General features: G+C 39.8%; 3 protein-coding genes across 7 annotated transcripts; 1 reads left to right on the forward strand and 2 right to left on the reverse strand.

The window, feature by feature from the left end:
* Positions 1-187: 187 nt before the first annotated feature.
* LOC117548855 (vascular cell adhesion protein 1-like) lies at positions 188-4,604 on the reverse strand. 2 transcript variants are annotated; one of them, XM_034220370.1, is made up of 8 exons: positions 4,400-4,604; positions 3,301-3,582; positions 2,903-3,214; positions 2,459-2,773; positions 2,167-2,301; positions 1,208-1,534; positions 867-1,130; positions 188-717 (listed from the first exon to the last, which is right to left on the reverse strand). In XM_034220370.1, the coding sequence occupies exons 1-8, from the start codon at positions 4,464-4,466 to the stop codon at positions 518-520; spliced, it is 1,902 nt and encodes a 633-aa protein (XP_034076261.1). In that variant the 5' UTR covers positions 4,467-4,604; the 3' UTR covers positions 188-517. The 2 variants fall into 2 exon arrangements, with proteins under 2 accessions (XP_034076261.1, XP_034076260.1); XM_034220369.1 differs by having other exon boundaries at positions 2,041-2,301.
* Positions 4,605-4,819: 215 nt separating this feature from the next.
* Positions 4,820-9,490, reverse strand: angptl6 (angiopoietin-like 6). Of its 4 annotated transcripts, none has more exons than XM_034220391.1 (8): positions 9,195-9,490; positions 8,637-8,683; positions 8,188-8,451; positions 7,980-8,108; positions 7,682-7,883; positions 6,561-6,754; positions 5,377-5,647; positions 4,820-5,283 (listed from the first exon to the last, which is right to left on the reverse strand). In XM_034220391.1, the coding sequence occupies exons 3-8, from the start codon at positions 8,383-8,385 to the stop codon at positions 5,099-5,101; spliced, it is 1,179 nt and encodes a 392-aa protein (XP_034076282.1). In that variant the 5' UTR covers positions 8,386-8,451; positions 8,637-8,683; positions 9,195-9,490; the 3' UTR covers positions 4,820-5,098. The 4 variants fall into 4 exon arrangements, with proteins under 4 accessions (XP_034076282.1, XP_034076281.1, XP_034076280.1 ...); XM_034220390.1 differs by having other exon boundaries at positions 7,980-8,117; XM_034220389.1 differs by having other exon boundaries at positions 8,188-8,683.
* Positions 9,491-12,317: 2,827 nt separating this feature from the next.
* LOC117548612 (suppressor of SWI4 1 homolog) lies at positions 12,318-24,171 on the forward strand. Its single transcript, XM_034219977.1, has 13 exons — positions 12,318-12,547; positions 12,858-13,028; positions 13,175-13,276; positions 13,397-13,447; positions 13,648-13,818; positions 14,033-14,109; positions 14,317-14,424; positions 14,552-14,675; positions 14,760-14,838; positions 15,033-15,162; positions 15,295-15,458; positions 15,542-15,961; positions 23,097-24,171. The coding sequence occupies exons 1-13, from the start codon at positions 12,533-12,535 to the stop codon at positions 24,038-24,040; spliced, it is 2,556 nt and encodes an 851-aa protein (XP_034075868.1). The 5' UTR covers positions 12,318-12,532; the 3' UTR covers positions 24,041-24,171.
* Positions 24,172-24,704: the final 533 nt, after the last annotated feature.

The following is a 24,704-nucleotide window of genomic DNA, read 5'->3' on the forward strand; positions in this document are numbered from 1 at the left end:
AAGTGTTACAGACAGGTTTCTGTGCTGATAATACATCATAACTTAAATTCTAGAGTAATGCTCAGATGTTTAGCTCTTGTAGAATATTTTAATGTTTCATAATCAAAATCAGTCCTGGCAGTCCTGTTTTTTATGTAGCTGTACAACAATGTTTTTAAAAGAACATTCAAAGGCATTCAACACATCATCAAAGGCTATTGTGTAACTTTATTAAGAATAGAAACAGAGATAGAAAAATTGGTTATACTAAGATTAAATTCACACATTTGAAAAAAATAATCAATGTTATAATACACCGGCTTTGTTAGTAGCACTTCTTGACAAACAAATGCTCCTGATTAAGAATTTGTACACATTTGTTGCTGCTGAAAACCTATACTCGTCGTACCACACCAACATTTACATTTAAACACAATATTTACAAACATATTATATAGATGGCAAGAATGACTTTTCTGGTTACGTTTTAATTAACTGATTTCATTGGCTGGTTTCATCTTACCCATTGAGAAGTATGTTACACTGTATCTTCAGCCCCGTTTGACAGAGGAGGTATTGGGATATCTGAACCATCATTGGCTCTGTCAAGGACAAAACTATATCGCCCAAGTTTTTTATAGTATTTGTGGACAATGACAATGACGATGACGATGAAGACGACGATCAATCCAATCAGCAACCACCAAAGGAATCTCCAAGGAAATACACTGATTTGACCTGTAAGACAAACAAGATAAAACCAAATTCATTGAACTATGTTTTTACTTCTTGATTCAATAAATAATCCCCCCCCCCCACCCCCACCACAACCTATGTATAGCATTAACATCAGAAACCACTTCACTGTACATAGTCAATAATGATACCTTTCATCTTCAGTGTGACAGTACTTGTCACTTCCCCAACATAATTCGTGGCAACACAGATGTAAAAACCAGCATTGGTAGACGTGGCTCCTGTGATGGTGAGGCTCTTCTGGTGCCATCTGGTGGTCTCCCTCACATTCTCTGCAGTGGTGTAGTTCCAATGCAGGTCAGGAAGAGGGTTGCCCTCAGCACTGCAGTCAAGAGTCACATTTCCATCCAAGTTCACCTCCTTACTGCAAGTTCCCTCATTGATCTCAGGGGCAACTGCAGAGAGAATGGTAAGTGTTGAGTAGAAGAAAGTAAAAAAAATACAAAAATAGATATATGTGAAGACAACTCACAGTGCACCACAGCCGTGTAAGGTGATGAGGTTAAATGATGACCAAGGTCAGGTCTATTTGTTTCTAGTTGCAGATCAGCCTCACATTTTAATTCTGCTCCGTTGTAATCTCTCTCAGCAGTGAAATTGAAAATAGATGACATGTTTACTGGGATCCTCCTATTTTCATCCAATACATCTGTGCGCAAAATGTCCGTTCCACGGTACCACCTCACAGTGAGCTTTTGCACAGGAGTCACATTAATGATGTCACATTTCAGTTGGATCTCTGTGCCCTCCATCACTGGCCCAGAATCCAACGCAGAGACTGACACAATGTCTGGAGTCTCTGAAAATAAAGCAAGGGACAATACTTAGTAGAAAACAAAACAAAATGATATCCCTAAAATTACAATCCCAGGTGTTCATATATGTAGATATAGATTTTAGGATGATGCACAAAGACTGATTTGAAACATATGGAGATATTTAATAGTTAAAACAAATAATAGGAACATCTAATTTAGGATACCTAGGATGTTTATTTGTGCTTCTTTCCTTTTCCTCGTGTTTTGTATATGCAAGACGAGATGTATGTAAAATAGTGGTGTCTTGTTAACTCATGCGAGATTAGCAAAATGTTTAGTATGATACAGAAATACAAATGTAATGAATGAATGGATGAATCAAATATATACACCAAATATGCACACACAATGATATATTCCATATGTACTTTCTTTTTAAGTGTCACTTAAAATGTATACAATTAAGAATGTCTATAAGCAATGGACATCATTACTTCCCCTCAGGATAAAGACAGAAGATAGGGTGTATCTATAGACTTGTACTCACTATAAAGAGTGATGTCCAGCTCCACATAACACTGTGTATCGTTGCCATTATCGTCATAAGTAATGAAGCAAGCAGACTTTATGCTCCAGTCTTCCACTTTCTCAACACTCCAGGTGAAAGAAGTACCGTTATCTCCTACGTCTCCACTTGTAGTCTCCCAGCCCATATGTATAGGAACTGCAACTGATGTACTGCAGTTAATGGAAACTGGATCTCCAAATCTCACCACTATTTTCGCAGGTGTCAACACTAGTGGGCATCCTGCCATTAAAAAAAACATGTTTAATGAGCGCTTAAGTTTAGTACACAATAATTAAAAAAACATAATTAAAGTTAGCAACAGGGTGATCATCACATATAATTAGTGATACATTTGAATCATGTAAGCTCATGAAAAGGACACAGGAATGTATCCTACCTCTACGTTTGTATGGCTCAGGGATTGTTATGACTGCAGGGGTTGTTATGACTGCAGGGGCTGCTGGGATGTTCATTGTTACATGAACATGGATTTCCTTGGTTATCTTTCCAAGAAAATTGATTGCTGAGCAGTTGTACATCCCACTGGTGTTTACTCTAGTGATGTTGAGATTATTAGTATCAGATAATATCTTCCCATCATGTTTCCAATGAAAGGTGGGCTGGGGTCGCCCCTCAGCGTCACAGTTCAGGGTCACATCATCACCCTCATGCACAAAGAAATCCTCTGATGTGTTCTTGAATTCAGGAGCATCTGTGGAGGCAAATCAAGGCTTTGTATTTATTTTAAAAAACTAAAACATTGATTGATTCAAATATTTACTTTATGATATGGAACAATTTATTATTCTGTTTATCCGGAAACAACAGAGTGTTTACTCACAGTTCACAGAAACGATGTATATCTCAGAATCAATAGGAAGTTGTGGTCCGTGTGACCCAAAGTCGAGCTGAGCCTCACACTTGAACTCAGCTCCATGTTCTGCCCTGCTGATGTTGACTGCCAAAGTAGAGGACTCACTTACAGGTGTTGTGGTTGTGTTGGTGAAATTGTCTGTCCGGATTGTTTGATTATCTTTGAACCATCTCACAACGAGGTTTTGAACTGGTGCAACATCTGTTATATTACACTGCAGCTCGAACAGGGTCCCTTCCACCGCACGATTCACTGGAAACACAGCGACCGTTGGATTCTCTATCAAAGAGAAATTAGATACTGGAGTTACTTCATTATGTTTTCGTATTTTTCAATGTTGTAGTATTCATTTGAAATGTACTTACGGTATATGGTGATTTCAAGTTCTTTGATGCATTCATGAGTTTCATTCAGCAATATTCTGCACTCTGCTGTCACGTTCCATTCAGACAGTGACACTGACTGGGAGATAAAACTTTCCCCAGGGATAGCTCTAAAGTCATTGTTTCCAATTCTCCAGTACATCCCCTTATGATCCGCCTCTGTGCTGGTGCAGTTTACCTCCACTGACGCTCCATACCTTTCTATGACCCTGGGCACATCCAGAGTGAGAGGGTTGAGCTCAGTGGGGCATATGCTGTCTGCATCTGTTGATAGACAATTGGTAATGCTTTTAATGGAATTTAAAAGAGGACTGTGCTGCTCTCTGGTGGTCCAATTATACTTTGAATTGGGTAGGGCTGAATTCTAGCTCACATGAGTCTGTAATGGTATAATTTACAAAAGTGCTGAATCACAGATATAGTCATACAGAAATGTAAGGTCAGCACTAAAATATGTAGGTTTTTATAACTAAGAGATAAAAGGCAACAATACAAATAGATTATCCTAAAAATGTATGATAACGTTTATTTATTGGATGTAGTGTGATGTTTTAGGATTTAAAAACTACCGGATCCTTCCATTTTTAGAAATAGATAGTTATGTACTGTCTTGAAAAAAACATCTGTGCTATACTAAAACTCAAGTTAATCTGCCAAAATGTTATTAATCATTTTTATTTCAAAATGGATTCTTTATCCACCACACCCATTGCCGTTAATGTGGTTAACAGAAGTCAACGATATAACAGAAGCTTGTGCCACAATCATTTGAGCTTGCTATGCTACTTAAAATCATATATTTTTAACTTCCATTACATTTTCCAACTTTTTCACTTTATTATATTTGAAAAGTCAAAGGCGACAACTTCCACTTTTCAAGATTCTCTTTAGATGATCTTTTGAAGCAACCAAACAAAAGGAAATCAATCCATTTATGTTTCTACTTATCATCACTGGTAACAACTGCAGCCTTTCAAACTACCCCAGTAGTGTAGTAAGTATTATCTATAGCTCAAGCGGAAAATGAGGTGTAACATTTAGGACCCACACAGAGCTCCTGTAGAGCATCATTATCACTCACCACACAGTGAAAGCATGAGTATGAGGAGGCCCAACATCCTGAGAGGCAGCATGCAGGCTGTGAGCATGCACCAGGTGGAAGGAAGAAGTAAAGTGTGTTTCAGGATGTTCCAGAAGATGTCCAGCTTCAGTATCTGGATAAGATGAATGCTGTCTCGGAGCTGGCCTGTATGGTGACTACTTGCTGCTGACGGTTACCCGTGCTCTGGGGGATGAAAAGAAAGTATACCAGGGCAAAATGTAACGCCCCAGTGTACAGGAAACTGCCAGAAAAAACGGAAATATGTCACCATAACCACAAACTCCTCTTATTGGAGAGCTTTGAAAACCCCTTTATAATATACTATTCTTCCTCAATATTTTTTGTCACATTCACAGTATATTATCTATTCATTCATAAAAAAAATGGCAACGGACAGAATTAGGCTTATTTTTTTATTAAAAAGCACAGAGCAAATTGAATTGAAAGATTCAAGTTGTCAGGAAATTGCAATAACGGAAGGATGTGTCAACACAGAACATGATTCACAGTCTACACATGTTACTGAGTGGCCTCTTCAACAAATAAAGACATGTTTTATCAAACACACTGGCTCAACACTGTACAGGGATAACACTGAAATATATTCTCTAGGCCCTCTACATTTATCTGCATCAGTTCATCATTATTTCCTTCTTACTTATTTATAATGCAACTATGTTATTTGGGTTTGATCATCATGGAAACTCGTTTGAGGGAGTAGGACCCTCCGTGGAACTCGGCCCAGTAGACCCCATCCTGGTAGCGGCTGCGGTAGTGTCCGCCCCGATACCACACACCATTCAGATTGGAGTGGGCACACATGTGGTACCACCAGCCTCCTTTTTGGTAATGAGCACAGTTACCTGGGGGCACAACAGAGGAACAGGCTTATAAACAGTTCAAGTCAAAACACTAACAGAGAGCTAAGAAACAGGAGCAGAAGGAGCTATACAGACCTGTATAGCTGTCCTTGTCTCGATCCAGAGTGGTAAAAGCCTTGTTGTTGTGCCATGAGAGGGAGTCCCCTGCGTTGCCTTGGTATTGTCCTAACCGCAGTCGATACCAATCGCTCTCCGGTTCCAGGTGGAAGCTGTCATACTCAGCATAAACCTGCCGGCCCTGCCAGTCCTCCATAGCCACACGAAGCTTATACTTGGCCTGTTTAGTCAGCCAGTAGAGGTGTTCAAGGCCGAGCCAGTACTCTCCGTCTAGGTTCCCAAAGCCTTGCTGTAACACACCCACACAACAATTTAATTAGGAGGAAACCTCAGAGTCTGAAAAGTGAAGCCACTGTGAAAGTGATTTGACTTCCATTAGGGGGCATCCCACTGGATGTAAAAAATAACCCTGTTGAATAGAAGTCTATGAATACAATTATTTTCATACCTCATAAGACATTGTCAAGCTCATGATGTAAAATGCTAGTTTTGTGTCTCTTTTAGCAGAGCATGAATTTTATTTTCTTAAAAGTTTTTTCCATTTGAAGTTTAAAAAGCAGCTGTCTTGTGATTCACTAACATAGTTGTCCAGGTTGGAGCACTCTCAATGTTTTTGTCTTAGAAGATTTACGATTTTACAGTTTGATATCAGTTTAAAAAACTGTATTGCACTTGGTTAGTTGCCTAATGTTTTGTTCAGAATACTCAGTTCCCCCAATTGTGTCATTTCTGGTTCTTAAAAAAACCACATGCCTCAAACTTACCATAGTCCTCAAACAAATTTTGAGGACAACGTTGTCATGTTGTCAAATCAACAATGTTGAAATCATGGTTACTATGTCAACTTCCGGTAAACATTGTATGGGTTATTCCTGACGGAAAGTATTAATCATGCGTAGGTCTTTTTTCCCTAGCTCTAGCGCAGCAGGTCACATTTTCATTTATATCGGATTAATTGAAACAAAAATTGGTACATGCATCTCAACAACTATTGGATGGATTGCTAAGCCGTTTACTATACACAATTATGCCCCCCTCCAGAAGGAATAGGAATAGAATAGGGATCCACAACATGGGGGATCTTTAATACATTGTCTAGACTGAATATTTGCAAAAGCAACGACATTCCCATGAGCCTGCTACTTTGTGTTTGTTGCTAACTATCAAATGTATGTATTCTAATAAAATAAACTAAGAATCACCTTATACTGTTCCCAAGTCCTGAAGAAGTTTACAGAGCCATCCTGTCTTCTCTGGATGACCGTCCACCCTCCCTCATCTCGACTCTGCTCACACCAAGCCTGCAGCAGGCGGTTGGCACTCTGTGGTCGGAGCAGGTAGATCCCGCTGGTGGTCTCCCCTGATTCCAGGACATGCTGGCAGTCCCGCCACGGCCCTGATTTATGAGAAAAGGATATGGGTCGAGAAGGAAATACAATATTCAGATATATGTTGTCATATAATATTTGATTTTGAAATACTTTAAATAAGGTATTAATATAGCCAAGCGCTCAGTTGGAGTGACTTTGTTTGGGGAGAAAGAAGTGAAATCCAGACATAATGGATCTCAATCTGTAATTTTTCCTTCTTTTTTTTAACAGTAAACCTTTGAAATAAGTAACTGAGGATTTGTCCTTCGTCAACGTTGTTGCTTTAAGACAGAGTTAAACTCAGTAGCGACAATTTTGTAAAACACAAGGGTGTCGGTTATAGATAGTTTACGGAATTGTGTTTATTTTAGCATCAGGAAGATCACAAAATACACTGCAACTCCAGCTTATCTTTTGACAGCTAAACCATTTTTCTCCCAACACATGCTTAGTGTCTAGTGTGACAGAGATAAGATAATCTGCCTGGAGAAAATGTATACATTGAGAAAAATCTCCCACACAAATGCCTAATTCCCAACAAGCATTAGTAGTCCATACCTAGTCGCGTTTACATAAGATGTGACAATGTACGTCTTTGGTCTGTACTGAGGCTCTCACAAAGTGGAGTCCCTTTGTTCTTGACTTATTAGACGTCCTCTACTTTTTTATTACAAGTATTCCAATCCAACTATACATTAGTCGTGTCATTTGAAGCTCCAACAAATGCTCTGGTTCACAAGGGTGTCTTCATTATAAAAGTCCTTCTGATAAGAGCTTCTAGCTGTTTTTGACATTGTTTAGGCATTCCCAGCGAGATAGGCCTCCTACCGTCGGGTCACTGACTCTTTCAGCGTCTGCTTATCTAAGCTGCTAAATAACTCCAGCAGAAGATTGATACGCTTAGAGTTTGAAGTCTGATCGAGTACTTCAGCTGTGAGTCGTGCTTTACATACCTGGTGTCTTTGTGACAGGAAAACTAATGAATGAAGGGTCTGTAGGAATGTTGGCTGTAGTGGTGTTAAGGGATAAAACTGTTTTTTCCTGCTGTGGTGGAAGAGCACTTTGGTCCCTTTGAACATCATTGGTAATTTCTTTGGCTTCAGAGCTGTAATTACGATCCACATTAGGCTGGCTTTTTGGTGGTTCACTTGTCACCTGTCATGACCAACACAAAAACAAAATACCATTGTCAGTTCCAGTGGAGAAATGGAGTATAAATGTGCAAAAAGCAGACCCCATTTTGTTCCCTACCAGAGGAGCCTGCGTGGTGTCCCAGCTCTGGCACTGCTTCTCCAGACGAGCAATGATTTGGTTCTGGGAGCTCATCATGGAGGTGAGGACTCCATATTTCTTCTCCAGTTCCCTGTAGTTACTGGACACCTGCAGTGCCTGACATGTTGTAAGGATGAGTTTCATTACAATTAGGATGTTGCTTTGCTGTGACAAGGAGTGAGGTTACCTGTGTTGTAGCATTTAGCAGGAGGGTATCCACCCTTTGCTGCTCCAAAACGTGGTCTTTCTTGTGTATGACTTCATGAAGCAGCTGGGCATAGAGCTGGGCAATGCGTGAATTCATGCTGCTACTTTCTTTTTGCAGGGCTCTTACCTCCATGGCAAGAGACCCCTCCTGCTCCAGTTTGCCCTGGAGCTTCTCCATCTGCTCCTGCTGCTGCTTGAGCTCAGCCCGCAGCGCTGCCACCTCCGACTGGTTGGTATAGGACGACTGTGTGTTCAAACACAGAGCACCTGTCAGTTTTTGCTGTGGGACAATGAAAGTGTAGGAGCAACGGCCTCCTTTTGTTTCTGAAGATCGCGAGGAACGTTTCTGAGCGTTCTCGCCATGAGTCCCCTCCTTACGTCCTCCGACCCCTGGTATGTCCAGACAGAGTGTTAAGAAAAGAGTCAAACCTATTGTCCATGTCTTCTCCATGAAGGTGATGGATTCTGTGGACACCCTGGAAGTGTAGGAGAGGACATGATTACAATTTCCACTGCAGTAACAACACATGATTCAATTACTTAAACTATGTCTTCATAGTGCTGTGGGTATTGACACCAGATGTTTCCTTGGAAAGTAGCACATTTCCCCCTGGCTGGAATTTATTAGCAGGTCAACAGTGAAAGGACAATAGTCAACATCAACCAGCCAGAGTCAACACACCTCCATCACACGGTCAACAGAAGAGTTAGCCCCACATCCAACCACATCCAACCACAACAACCACGGTCAACACCATAAACACATGAACCCAATTAGGTCAACAAGGACATCACACACAAGAATCTCCAGTATACCTTTCTCACAGATACAGAAGTATACATCTACACTTCAAAATACTTTTGTTCAGAATCAACTCTCTGGTAGGATTTATCAAATCAATAAGTTATTTCGCCGAGTGAGACTTTGTATGCCAACGCATAACCAGTACAATTCAGTCTACATTCAAATGTATTACATTGACTTACCGTAGCAGAAGAAAAAGGCTTCAGGACGTCTTTGTTCTGCTCCAGTGTGTAGCTGCAGCTCCAAGGACGCACATATGTAAAAAATAGGCTAACACTTTTTTTTAAATCACATGTTAAAGGGGTAACCAAGAGGCATATCAACAAGCAGCCCCTTCCAAATGAACAGTTGTCTGCGGTCCTGTGTGAAGTGAAGATGTGAGCAGAGAAAATTAGGCTCACAAATGTATCTGAAGAAAAGAACAAGAAGTGCACTCAAGTTTTGTCAGCAACTAGACTACCCCTTCTCTCTCAAGGATCTGTCTCAGGATCTCTGAAGAAGAGACATCTAATTACAAACTATCCAAATGACGCCTCCCAGTACCTGCTGTTTAGCTGGATGTCTCCTCCCTCTGCCATCAACCTGCTCTGCTGCCACAGACTATCCTTTAGGAGTTGAACTAGTGAGGTACTCAAATACACTTGTTTGAAGTAGGGATGCAAGTTATGATTATCTATAAATGGTTTGTTAATTGTGTCTATAAAATGTCAGAAAGTAACAACAAATGCAGCAAAAAGTACTTAAAGTATTAATTAACTTTGTCACATTTTGTATATTAGAAAATATCCCATGATATTCTCAATGATAAATGTATATATATGCATCCTTTAATGTCACGTTTGGTTGCGGTGGCGCTTGTTTCCACTATTTTCTCTACTAGTAGCTTTTAGCACTTTAATCCATGATAATGCATCTTATAAAGTGATCATGTGTTTTATATGTAAAATCGTAGTCTGTAAAGTAACTGCTGCTGTGAGAAAAATGTATTTATTAGTCTAACAATTGCCTCCTAAATATAGTGAAGTATTAGTACAAAGTATAATAAAATGTAAATACTCAAGTAAATGTACCTCGGAATTGTACTTTCAAGTCTGCAAAAATTAGCAATTTCTGTTTCAGCTTTCATTTGTTGAACAAAGAAATCCAGAACTGTAAATACTTAAAAATATGGACCTGGCCTATTATCTCACGCCAAGCAATTGACCAACTTTTTTCCTCACTACCTACCTGTGTGAGTTGGCATTCTCTTCTCTGGTTTACACGAAAAGCAACAGGAGATCGTGCCTCTCTGTTGAACAGGATTTGCGAGTGGTACTCTCCTCAGTACCACCAAGGATTACAAAAATCTGTGCACACCGCCAGGCACATGTGTCACTAGCTTTTAAGTAGGCAGAACATATTTACAATAGCAATTATTTGAATGCTTATTGAAATGTAAGTTAGGTCTAATATTTCAATTGACAACAATTCACAGTCATCTATTACTGCGTTGATGGTTGATCTAAATGTAGCCTTCAATTCACAACTAAACATTTTCTAAACTGCGTTGATGATTTGTCTGTATTCAGTTTTTGCATGCCAGTTCATTTTCATTCTCAATGCATCTTTTTTCTTTACAAGTTTAGTAGAAAACGTTTTATTTTCAACTCATTGCTATATAAATGTACTGTGTTGCTACTTTAATGTGGCCCAATTTTACAATAATTAATTAAATGGATTCTTAAATTATTTTGTTAATAAATGATTATTTAAATAATATAATTGTCTGTCAAATTTTGTTTTGCATTAGTAAATAAAATAAAAATGCACAGAGTGATAACAGTGATATGTGTTATAGAGGGTATTTTGCCTGGATATGATTATAGGTGTGCCTTGAGATTCTTAGGTGTGACTTGGCCAAAAAAAGTTTTAAAACCACTGACCTATACAGCAGCAAAAGGGAAATCCATTTCATGCAATAAAACACCCAAACACCCAATATGTCATATGAAGGCACATCCGGTTTTGGGTGGGGACACGATGTGAGTGAGATAACAAAAAAAAAGCAGCAGATACTTTTGACTTTTAAATTGCTAGGACAACTGTTAGGTGTTTGCATGTGAAGCTGGTGTTACACCATGTTCTTTGGCCAGCATTGTTGTCGGTAAACACTTGAAATACTATCTTTGATATTACAGCAGTCTTGTAAGCTGTAATAACTGTTACTAACAGAACTACAGACATGTCAAAGATCCCTCAATGATGGGGTGGAAGTGTGAAACCTAAAATTAAATTCTTGTTTGTGATAACACAGCAGCTGACAATGTAAACTTGCTGCCATCTTAAGGAGATAATTACAACTTGTGATTTCAATACCTCCTGTACTTAACAGTCTAAAATAAAACATAGCTTTTGTTTGACTTTGTTTCATTTTTAGCTCCCTGCTCTCTGTTGCCACTTTTAAATAAAGCTTCTACAGACAACTCTCCTTTCCTCTTAATACCTGGAATGTGTTCATACAATTCTTAATGACTTATTAATAATAATAATAATAATAATAATAATAATAATAATTGAAATGTCATGTTTCATTTAGGTCAGTGCTTATCTTGACAAAATCATGTGTTTGTTGGACGAACGCACTTATTGTAAGTCGCTTTGGATAAAAGCGTCAGCTAAATGCAATGTAATGTAATGTAATGTAATGTAAATGTAATGTTTGTGTTATCCTGCTTTTACAAGTTTGTAGGATGTATGATTGCCTGAAATAAAGATGTACTTTTTACTTAGCTATGTTGACTGCTCAAATTAAAACATTGATCCTGTTACATGTGGACCAATGGAAGATGATAAATGCATTTAAACTGCACAAAAAAAGAATACTAAATAAATTGAAAAACATAAACCTGAGGCTTTAGTGACCTCCTCATCGCTGGTCGAGATGAAGCATGAAGGTGTCCCTCTAGTTATCATAATGAGGAACTGCAGAATTAAAACACTTGCTTAAATATTAATTTAAACAATGCAGCAGGCAATCACAACTGAACAAAATTGATATTCATTAAGAAATATTAATTGTTTGCTGTTGCTTCAAATCTAAAACTCCAAATGTTTATTGAAAATTGCAAATGGCAAAACAAGTGGCTTACTTGGGATAGTGCAATGAATGACAAAGGCACACTTGTAACAATAAGCGGTCTTTTTGTTTTCATTGGACTTTTATTTTAAAACGTGTAAATTGCCTAGGTTATTATTATTAGACCTCACTGATCATGCTGAGGGACGCGGACCCTTTTTCTCTAGGAACTATTTCAAAACACGTGAGCAATCACCCCGGACACATTAGTACGTGACACACACCAGCAGAACCACCATGTGGAAGGCGTCGCGCTGTCTTCGCAGTTGAAGCCTCGATGGTTTAAATTGTTGTTGATTGCATTGTACGGTCATAATGAACGTACTTGTTTCGATATAATTAATATAGTGTTGCAACTATCTATGTTATTATTGTTAACTCAATATAACTACATCTCGTTGAAAAATGGGGAAATCAAAGGTAAGTGACGGCCTGTGCGCATGGGTTAGCCTTAAGGAAAGATAGCTAAACTTGTATTTATATTTGAGTCTATTTAATGAATAAACATGTGATATATCTTATACGAGAAAGATAAACCTCAGTTTGTGGTGGATTTGTGTAACTGTTAGTAGAGCTAGTTAATCGTGTACGTTAGCTTACTTTTTTTTTAAATCTAATTAAACTGTAAACTCTAATCGTAATTCAAAGCAAAATCAAACAATAATCTGTCAAGTGTCATGTAACTAAATGTATTAATTATAATTAATATATTGCTGTTGTGTTTTTTCAGACCAAGAACCAAAAGAAGTCCAGAGCCACAGCTAACCATGTGGCCGAGGAGATCTACGGAGCTATCCCCCACTCCTTCGTGTTTAACCGGGGACAGATCGGGAAAAACGTGGGTCAGCTCATCGAGGATATGCGGAGAGTCATGGAGCCCTACACTGCGGAGTCACTGAAGGTCAGTGGGGTTTATTTGAGCATTTTAATGAAATGTGTATATATATATATGAGCTTTTTCTGATATTTTTTATCTGCAAGTATCTTTGTCATTTCCTCTGCTCTTTCACTTCAACTATATCTAATGTTGTTTTTTCCTTTTACCAGGTTAGGAAAAAGAATGTGCTGAAAGACTTTGTGGCTATTGCAGGACCTCTGGGAGTAACACACTTCATGATATTCAGCAAAACTCCCACCTGTGTAAACCTGGTAAGATTAAATAAATAACCTTTTTTTTTTTTAAACAGCTCTCGGGTGCTGAAGAACTTTTTCAGTTTTGTCATGATTAGCCTGATCCCCATCCAACCATTTATTTGTTTGTGCTTTCAGAGACTGGCACGACTTCCGAAAGGTCCGATGCTTAATTTCAAAGTAGTCAAGGTAATTGTATGAACTCATCCTTGAAATAGAAGTACAAAAGGAAAATGGGCTCAAATGATGACAATTTAGTATGTGACTGTAAGTGATGTTTTCAAAGTAAACGCACTGATGCGCCCAAACTGCCAATGTAATGTTTAACACTTAAATGTTTCCCTACATTTTTGAGGACTCTTTTCTTCTTTTTCTAAAACTCTTTTCAGTACTCCCTTGTCAAAGATGTGGTTTCATCTCTGAAGAAGCACAGGATGCACGATCAGCAGTTCACACATCATCCTCTATTAATCCTCAACAACTTTGGATCTGATGGCATGCACGTTAAACTCATGGCCACCATGTTCCAGAACATGTTTCCTTCCATTAATGTGCACAAGGTATGTTTCTTTTTAACAATAGTACTGTTTTTTGTGGTTGACTCGAGATTTAAAGCCCTGTTGGCATCATGATGATCGTATAGTCTTCTGAGATTTCCTTTGAAGATGAATCAAAAGTAAACGCTATCTGATTACTAAATCTTTGAGCATTCAACATTGTAAAAATGTATAATGACTTCTTGCAACCAAAAACAAAGATATTGTTGTTTTCCAGGTAAGCCTCAACAATATCAAGAGGTGTGTGCTGCTGAATTACAACCCAGAGACCCAGGAAATAGAATTCCGTCACTAGTAAGTACTTTTTGTTTTTGCCCTGTTTGCTCTAGCAAAGGGCTTGACGGCAGAGATGTTGGGCTCACATGATGACGAATTTCGACATGACTGTTCAGTGATGTATGTTCAAAGTAAACGCACTGACGGGCCTCAACACAATGACCATATTTATTTTATTTGAGTAATTGTTAGACTGACCCACATGATCACGTTTCCAACCTGCAGCAGCCTGAAGGTTGTCCCTGTGGGAATGAGCCGTGGAGTCAAAAAGCTGATGCAGGAGAGGTTCCCCAACATGGCAAAGTTTGAGGATATCAGTGAGCTGATGATGAAGTAAGGTCCTTTTCAAAATGCTTAGTGAGATGTAGCTGTTCTAACACAGGGATTCAAGTTATTTGTTTCCTTCTGCAGAATTGATGATTTAAATCTGATCAACTATTGTGTTGGCTACAACTCTCAGGGGGGCAAACCTTTCAGAAAGTGAGGCAGAGCAAGACGGGGAGCACAATATAACTGAACTACCACAGGTCTACTCTGGCCGAGGCAACATGGCCTCCCAGCAGAGCGCAGTCCGTCTGACCGAGGTGAGCATCCTGAGGAAGTAAAGCTGTTAAAAACAATCTTGGTGCCTGAGTGGAACCTGCATTGTTGCACTGTGTTCTCCTCAGATTGGTCCTCGCATGAGCCTGCAGCTGATGAAGATACAAGAAGGCATGGGAGATGGGAATGTCCTTTATCACACCATGAGTGAGTGCACTACTGTCCTTTTTATTCACCTTTCTTTGTGATATATTCAGATGCACATGATGACAAAATCATTATGAATTCTGTGATTTATCTCTAAAAGTAAACGCTTACTGATGCATCCAAAGTGTACACAGTATAATGTACACTGGGTATACACTGTCTTTTAATTTGAAGTTATTTTCTGTGTTTGCAAGTCTCAAAGACGGAAGAGGAGATACAGGAGATCCTGAAACGAAAGGAGGCCCAGCTTAAACAGAAGCAGGCCCGCAGGAAAAAGCAGGAGCAAGATGTTGCTCATAAGAATGAGAAACGAGAAGACCACAAGTAATATATTCTCTTTTTCTTTTTTTTATGAGCTTTTAAGATGGAGCTGACAACATGAGAATATGACCTTGTACATTTGTCAATGTTTAATCTGGTTAAAGTATTAAATGGAATTTCTTTACCCTCTGACAGGAAAAAGAGCCTGGAAGGCATCAAGAAGAAACGTGCTGAAGAAGAGGCCGAAGAGGACAGTGAGGTAGAGGATCCTGGGAATCAAGATGACCGGCCGGCTGCTGTTGAATCTGATGATGAGGTGGAGTACTACAGACAGGCAGTAGGACAGGATCCCGATGAAGGTGAACATAATTGCTGTCCTTTAAACCATATGCTCCTGGGTCTTTTTTGGTTTATTTATTGACAATACTTTTTTTCATTTCAGACATGTTCCCAAGTACCAAGAGGAAGCATAGTTCAGAAAGGACTCATGGACCTGCAAAGAAGAGGAAAATGTCCCCCGGTAAATCGTTTGGAAAAGACAGAGATTCTAAATCGCCCAAGAGAAACGGTCCAGGAGGATATCGGAGAGATGGGAACACTGGAAAGGGATGGAAGAAATCGGGGGACGGGGAGAAGCCATATGGAAGGAAAATGAGTCCTGGTGGAAAGTCATTCGGAGCAAAGAGAACTGGCGATAGGGAATCATTTGGTGGGAAGAAGAGATTTGAAGGGAACAAATCGTTTGGTGGAAACAAAAATAAGGACAGATCTTTCGATTCTAAAGGTCCAAAAAGCAGTTCGGCCTTTAGGAAGAAAGGTGCAGGAGCAAAGCAAGGCTTCAAACAGAGGAAGGGAAAAGGCTGAGCCCCTCCCTCTTCTTTCTGGACATTAAATGTGTTTATAATGCTTGACCACCAGGTAGCAGCAGCGAGCCACCAGTGCCTCAGCAGAGAGTGATGCTTGTGAGACTGTTTATTGCTGAAAATCAGCAGAGGAATGTTCTATATTTTTCACACTGTATAAATGAATATTGAAATTGTTCCTGTTCAATAAAATGTGAAAACGATTGACTTGGTGAATTGTATTGTAGTCTTCAGGTGATCAGTGCAGTCATTTATTTTCCTTCAGGTTTGTGTAATAATTTGATTGTCTTTACATTTCCATTCCATAAGGCAAGCAACGTTTTGTATATTATATACCACATTCAAACAAGATAATTTAAATAACAACACAAATAAAAGCATAAGCCCAGTGCAAAAGAAACTCATTGCAACATGTAATTTTTAAAAAGGCCAAGAGCAGGGATGCAAACTTGTCACCTTTTGGCGAAATTCGCCGTTTTGAATCCAAAATAGGTCGTGTGTGTGATTCATGTAGATCTGCAATAAAAATGTTTTTGGGGTATGGGGGGGGTCTGAGACCCGGAGTAATCTGCGGCCGCGATGATGGTCTAGCTTCAGCAGCTATATTACCTACGGGTGCGTTCGTTAGTATTAACTGTGTGGTCGGGAGTCACTGGCACAGACTGGACCGCTGGTGAACAGCTGTTAGAACGAGCAGAGCGTGATGTGCACTGAAAAGTTTTTCTGTCGCAATATTATCGTTGAGCTGGCTAACTAGCATACATTGTCACTATCTGCTAACGTTAGCTTTAGCCTTCGTTTTCTAATAGTTTTTTTCATAGGCTATAAACAGGTGGTATAAGTATAGATCTTGTTCTTGAGTAAAAGTAGAAGCACTCAGATCTTGTACTTGATTAAAAGTAGAAGTACTCAGATATTGTACTAGAGTAAAAGTAGAAATACTCAGATCTTGTACTAGAGTAAAAGTAGAAGTACTCAAATCTTGTACTTGAGTACAAGTACTCAGATTTGAGTCAAAGTAGAAGTACCAGAGTGTAGGAACAATCCTGCAATCAAAATGTTCCTCAAATAAAAGTATTATCATCAAAATATAGTTAAAGTAGCGACAGTAAAAGTAGAAGTACTCAGATCTTGTACTTGAGTAAAAGTACCAGAGTGTAGGAATAGCCTACTCTGTTACAGTAAAAGTCCTGCCTTCAAAATGTTCCTCAAGTAAAAGTAGAAAAGTATTCTCATCAAAATATAGTGAAAGTAGCGACAGTAAAAGTAGTCGTTGTGCAGATTGGTCCATTTCAGAATAATTTGTTTTATAATGATTGATCATGAAAGTGTTCTCAAAGCTGGTAAAGGTGCAGCTAGTTTGAATGACTTTGTATACTGCAGGGTAGCTTGTGACTTTACTCCAGGTGGAACTAAAGTCTGATTTAACACTTGGTTATATTTCACATCATTCATCCAGATCTGTAAAGTAACTAAAGGGATTAAATACATGTAGTGGAGTAGAAGTGCACCATTTACATCTGAACTGTAGGCCTAGTGGAGAAGAAGAACAAAGTAGCAAAACATTGAAATAATTAAATAAAGTACAAGTATCTCAAAATTGTACCCAAGTACAGTACTTGAGTTTATGAACTTAGTTATTTTACACCAGTGGCTATACAGATAGAAAGACTAAGCCTTGCACAGAGGCATGAAAATACATTTTCAAAATGCTCAACAGTGCTGCCAGAATGATAAACGGACTGCTACACAATTAAAATAAATGCTTTTATATATTTCTATTAGATGTGACTCTTTGGCGTTTCTGTTATTACTAACTGCTGCTTTAGTTGTTCTGACTGCTACAATCCTGTTATTCCCAGTGCTTGAATTGGAATGAAAAAGGTGCCAGTACTCTAAAATCAGCAACTTTTTCAAGTCAATTTTATATATACAGCCCACAAACAAGAATTTGGCTACTATAATGCTGGTGGGTTTGTCTCTTTACTACTGTATATTTTAGAAAGGTTCACTGTACTTAACATTTTTTATGATAGGCAGCGGATATGGCTAAAGCTCAGTAAGGTCAATATTAACTGAAAATATAGCAATCAAAGTCTAGATCTTCTGCTGAAGACACATGAAGCAGAGACCTTTCAGGTGAGAGCCCCTCTGGTGGTGTTCAACATTAATGACAAGGAAACAAAGCTCTGGTCAGAAGCATTTTTTATAAAAAGCTTTAACAAAATTAAGTATTTCTGTACATTTTGAATGCAATCTAACTTTCCAACTCAGAAAACGAAAAACGAAAAAGTGCCAAAAGTCTTCTCACATGGCTGAGCTGCTTTGCAATATACTTCACCACTGAAGAATACAAATATGTATAAAGTAAACTATGATGCAATCTAACTTTCCAACTCAGAAAAATGATAAAGAGCATGAACAAAGAACATGTAAAAACAAATGCAAAATTTGCACAATCTAAAATGAGAAACTGTAACTGCAAGTAACAAAGTCTGAGCCATGGTAAAGAGTTACATTGAACACCAAGCTGATCAGATAACTCCCTGGTTGGTCTGAAGTCCTTCTATCTCCAGGATCTGTACAAATCGGCACATTATGCCAAAAGTCTTCTCACTGGGTGAGCTGCTTTGCAATATACTTCACATTCTTAGAAAAGGCTCCAGAAGGCCTTGGGGACATCAGACATCAGGGGCTGGAGCTGGACAGGCTCTTTCATCAGCACTTCTCCTTCCCTTTGCCAGCCAGGACCTCACATACTGTTCCGGATTGAACTGTCCTAGTGATGGTCCATTACATTTAATGAAAACCAGGCTGGACAGTCGGCTGACAGAGAGAGCATTCCTTTTTGCAGTAAGGATATCGTTCATGCAGCTGAATGCCCGCTCACACTCACTAGTGGAGACAGCGATGGTTCGGACTGCTTTCAGTAGAGGCTCCATGGCAGCAGGTGTACGGGATGCCCTGGTTTCCTTGTATTCGCGAAAGCCCTGAACAGTCTCTCTTCTGTCCACTTTCAGCACTTCGCACAAACGTAGCACCTCTACGTCCCCATACTGTACGTCTAACTCCTCTTCAGGCCAACTTCCAGGATGGATAACTTTCATGTCCTGGATTAGCTGATTGTCCCGGGCCTCCCGGCCATGTAATGGGATTTCTCTTGTGCTGACATGAGAGGAGGTTGTGGAAGTCATTCTGTGTCTCAGATTCTCTACCATACTGCGGAAAAACTGACCTGCATGAATCTGTACAAGCCTGCCATTCTCACGCAGGGCAACACCCTTGAAGGACTTCTCAGCTAGAGCTGTATGAACTGTAGTCATGTGTGGGCCAGGCATGGTGACCATGAATTCAAAAACTCGTATTTCTCGAGTTAAGAGCCTATCTGCTGTAGGCAGTGTCATCTCTCTTTTTTGGAGTTGCCGAGAGAGGTCGCTGAGCTCTGTGAGCGCATCGTACATCAGTCCCAGATTGCTGACAAACGTTGCAGATGTGAGCACATCATCCAGGCCCTTGTACTTTGCTCTGTCTCTGGAATCCCTGCTCGTGTCGTTTGCAGCATTTGTGAAGTGATCATGAAGCACTCGGTAGTTTTCCCAGACTGCTCTGACGCTCCTTTCACTTGAAGCCACCCAGCGGATGGACAAAACACGCCCTATCACCAGGAGACGCTGTCCGACTGCTTGCGCACACTGCGCTAACTGCCTCTGATTTTTGGGGGAGGCATGGAACAAGGAATAGAGTTTGTCAAAAAAGATCTGGAAATGATTGAGCCCTGAGACCTCCTTGACCACATCCCCAACTGCCAGCTCTAGACGATGATTGGAGCAGTGCCACACAAACAGGCTTGGGAATTTACTACACAACTGGGTAGCAACGCCTGTTCTCTTCTCTAGCATGACTGAAGCCCCATCACATGCAAAAGAAACGAAACACTGACCTAAAAAGTCCTCGTTAAAATCTCTTCCAAGACACTCCATTAACGCCTTTGTGATGTCATCAGCCGTTGTTCCATCCAACTCGATCAGCTCCCAAAACAACGTTTCGGGCTCAGCATCAGCTAATGCTGAGCGTAGACACACAACAAGCACCGTTTTACCACTAATAGTGGTAGATTCATCGACCAAAACACAGAGTTTTCTTTGGTTTTCTGTAATGTCTTTTGCCATTTTTTTCTTCAGCTCATGAGCTATGTGGTCGATGATTTCGCCACAGGTTTTATTGGAGTGCAAAACCCTGCCCACGTTCAGCCCATTCAGTTTCTGTACATTCAAATCAATTGGCATGTCTGTGAATGGCCGGCTATGTTTGCCAATTTTATATGCCGTTCGAAAAACTCTGATAGTGGTGTCTAATTCAGATTTATGCATAGACTGCACTTGATGTTGAATAGTTTCACGTGAAGCAGATGTAAGGATGTCAGCAGCTTTTACATGGGCTTGTGATTCTTTATGTTCTTTGATTTTTTTTCTCAGGCTAGCTTGTTGTTTGCCCTTGTCAACACCGAAATGAGACACTACACACTCACCCCATTCAGTTGACAGTTTCAGTCCTTGTCCAGTGTGTATTCCCAAAGATTTGACATCTCTGCATATCCGACATCCTAGCTTCTTATCTTTAAGAAGGAGCCATGCATTGGTCTTGCAAAAATATTGCACCTGGTCCGTTGTCCAGCAGTCAGGTGCATCGCTTTGCCCGGTGTTGGTGGTGGCAGTTGCGCCAGCAGCAGCTAACTTTAGAGGCTCTGGAGGAGGCGGCGGAGCTAGTGCTAATGCTAATGCACTAGAACTTGGAGCAGGAGGATCAACCAAAGAAAGCTCCCCATCAGACACAATTTCCAACACAGGCACAGCATTCTCTGTATTTGAAGTTTCTTCCGGCGACAACCGCTGTCTTTTTGCACTTTTATTAATCCACGCTAACATTTTAGAAATGCTAATTTGTGACGTGACTTGCTTTCCTTCTCTCGGGGGCGTGCCTGCTCTGTTCTATCACTCTACATAGCCACCCACTGGGTGGGAGTTGCACTGCATAAACACAACACACGTGCATCTAGGTATGTAAATTGTAAAGCATTAAAACATGGTTTTACTAACAGTTTTCAGTATGTTGTTACTTCGGCATTATTATTATTATTTTGAAACGTGTATTACTATTAAATCACGGTCAAATAGGTTAATTTTGACATAGTCGTTTCCACCACAGTATTTACATGGAGAATATAAGCCCCGCCCCCTCTCCAGCACGTTCTGTTTGAATGACAGGAGTAAACAGCTGACAGCCGCTGTGAAACTCCAGCGGTTAGAGCGATGAGAATGTCCGTTCGGCACCTCATGACGCATCTACTGAGTACCGGGCGGCTGTATATATATATATGGATGTATAATAAGAACGGCGGGAGAGTGTTGAGTACTGGCACGGTGCATGAGTACCGGAGTACCGCCAGCATGCCGGTACTGAGCAAGAAGTGCCGGTACTCCATGGGTCAGAACCAGAAGTGCCGGTACTGCGTACCGGTGAGTACCGGCCCAATTCCAGCACTGGTTATTCCTCATTTTAAAGTCGATATTCCGTGGGGTCGGGGGGGCTCGGATGCTTGTCACCTTTTTCATACCTGATGAGTTTGCATTCCTGAAGAGAATAAATAAAAGTAGACTCAATGGATATAAAATTGGGGTGCTGGGTAAGATATGAATAATTATAATTTGATAGATGCATGAGGTCTATTTGAAAAGGTCTCAGATTTAGCATTACAACTCGCGTTTATTGCAGGAACTCACAGCATTTAAGAATGTGCCTTCAGGTTTTGTCACTACCTGATCTTCCGGGTCACTCGATTTATTCAGGACCCCCTCGATCCCTAAAGGTCGCACCCATTTATTTTGATTTAGTTTCGCTGATTCTCCATCCGTGCCTTCATTTGAGGAATTGATTGTAAGTAGCTAAGCATTATATCTGATCAGTATGCTATAGGTTACAGTATTGGGGGGGGGGGAATTGTATAGCACACCAGGCGTTTATCTTCTTTTGGATGTTTAAAACTAAACTGGTCTTATGTTAGTGCGTTTTTATGGAAAGCATTTAATAGGATATAGAAAATGACAATGTAAGAGTAAATGCAACTTATTCAAAGTGCGAGTTTGTCTCAAACCAAAGTACAAAATGGAACCGCGAAATGCGTAGGCCTACATGTCTTCGAATTATAATATCTCGCTCGGATTTTAAGTAACCTAGCCTATAAACTCTATTCACAGAACATGTAAATTACGGTTTAAAAAGCCTTCCTAATTTAAAATATGTTTCAGCAACACGGAAGACAATTGACCCTGTGCTGTTACAATTGCTCCAGCTCCTGGGGGTAGATGTACATTTTTTTTAGTCCGACTGATATTTAAAAAAAATGTTTTACAGCATGCTGCCAGTCTCTGCCTCACTCCCGTAAAACAACGACAAATCAAACTAACAAAACGTAGGCCTACAGACTTTTTTTTATTAGGTTTTCTCGTTATTCGTCGTTTGATTCAGACAACAACAACAACAACGGAAAAACGGCTCTGGTTTTCCGTTTTAAATGAAAAACGGAAAAAGGCTGGTATTTCCGTTTTTTGGATTTTGGTTTAAACGAAAATTCAAACTGACCGTGTTTGTCAATTGCATCGGATGTGTGTCTCAGTTTTGCTTCTTCAAATTGCGTGTGTGTAAGAGGAAGTGTCTTGAGGTTGATAAAAGCCCTCCGTGACAAACTCACATTTCTCATCTTAGATTCAGATGCCTAAAGTGATTATGATGGTGGATAACCTTTTGTCAGTTTCATTACAGATACCACAAAGGGAATGAACTCTCATCTTATGAGCCACTTTACAGAACGCTGCAAGCCGAATCCTTTCGGTAAGATAAAGCTTTCATAATTTAAATGTCCTCTTTTCTAAATAGACATAGAGAACATTTCATATCGTAAAAATGGTTATCTGCATAGATGTCCTTACTTCTTATAATTAACTTCACAAATATAAAGTGCACTTAAACTTACAAAAAGAGAATATGACTTATTGCAAGTCACTGAATAAACATTCTTCAATTTACAGCAATGGTACGATCTGTGTGAAAGAAGCTTGACAACAAAATAACCTTCAGCTGAGATCAAGATGGAGAAGAACTCCTTTCACTGTGGGGCGTTTCAAGTGGCTCTGCTGCCCTCGATGTATGGGGTGGAGTTCATCGTGGCCCTGGCAGGAAACATGTTTGCCCTTTGGCTGCTGGTGGTCAGAGAGAAAAGGAACTGGCACACTGGGGTGGTCCTGTCCTGTAACCTGGCCATCAGTGATCTGCTGTATGTCCTGACCTTGCCTTTGCTGATAGTCTACTACTCCCTGGGGAAACACTGGGTGTTCGGTGATGCCTTGTGTAAAATGGAGAGGTTTCTTTTCTCCTGTAACCTGTATGTAAGCATCTTTTTCATCATGGCGATAAGTGTGAACCGATGTGTGGCCATCGCTTGTCCCTTCTTCACCCGGTCCTATGTAGAGCCTGCCCACGCCAAGGTCGTCAGTGTCATCATCTGGATTGTTGTGGGAGTCATTTCCTGCCCTGAGTTGAAATTTGCCTCAGTTAACTTCAATATGCAGTTTGTGCACAATAACAACACTCTGTGTGTGTCCGCCTTTCGCAAGGATGGACGTCCTTACTTCTACTACAAAATATTCCTTGCTGTGTTTGGTTGTGTTCTTCCCTATGCTGTTACTTTCACTTCCTACTGTGTGTTTATTTCAGTGATTTGGAAAAATGTCAGTATAACCACCCTGGAGAAACGCAAGATAGGCCTGTTGGTCGGATCAGTGATTGTGCTGTATGCCATTTCATTTGTGCCTTACCACATCCTTCAAATCTATCACTTGTATCTGAAAATCAATAAACAAACAAACTGTTGGGTGTACGACATGTATCAGGTGTCCAAGGGACTTGCAACTCTGAACATGTGTATCCATCCCATCCTATACATGGCTTTGTTTGACAGTATAAGAGTAGCATGTTGTGGGAAGAGCTCAGAGGAAAAACAGCTGGGGGTGATAAGAAAGTAGAGCTGCTGATGCTTGATAATCCACACAATGTCATGCTGTAAAACTAGCTTTTATGTTGTGCGTTGTTAATGCTGACATTTCTTTTTATATTAACTTTGAAACAAAAATAAATCATCTGAAATAAAGAATGACTTGTTGTTGTAGGGTGCCTTGTTTTTAGTCAAGTCAGCGTTGTTGGTAGCAGTACGTTTCATTACAGAGCAAACTCCCCACTTTTACATGATTGAACAGTGGACCTTTTGATAAATAAAGTTTAAAAATCAGTGTAATAAATGAAATCAAACCAGTCATCTCTGTGATGAATTCTTCAAAAATGTTTAATGAAGCGATGTCGACTTATGATATCCTAATCACATAATTGATATTAGTATAAGGTATTCAGATAGCCACAACCCAAAAAATAAAGTAAAAATACACAGAATCGTAGGAACATAAAACATATCAGCAGAAATAGTTTTTCTTTATTTCCCTGAAAATGTGAGCTGAAATCCTAAAATAAAACACTTCTCAGATAAAACAGTTGTTTGGTGTCTGAGTGGGAGCTGGTTACTGTCCCTATTCCTTTCTATAGTACAACCTATATCAAACATATTTACGATGTCAAACATCTTCATCAAATTATAAATCTGAAAGAAAATATGACATGATTGATTACACATTACTT

The sequence above is a fragment of the Gymnodraco acuticeps genome, unplaced genomic scaffold (genome assembly GCF_902827175.1).
Source record: "Gymnodraco acuticeps unplaced genomic scaffold, fGymAcu1.1, whole genome shotgun sequence".
NCBI classification, from domain to species: domain Eukaryota; kingdom Metazoa; phylum Chordata; class Actinopteri; order Perciformes; family Bathydraconidae; genus Gymnodraco; species Gymnodraco acuticeps.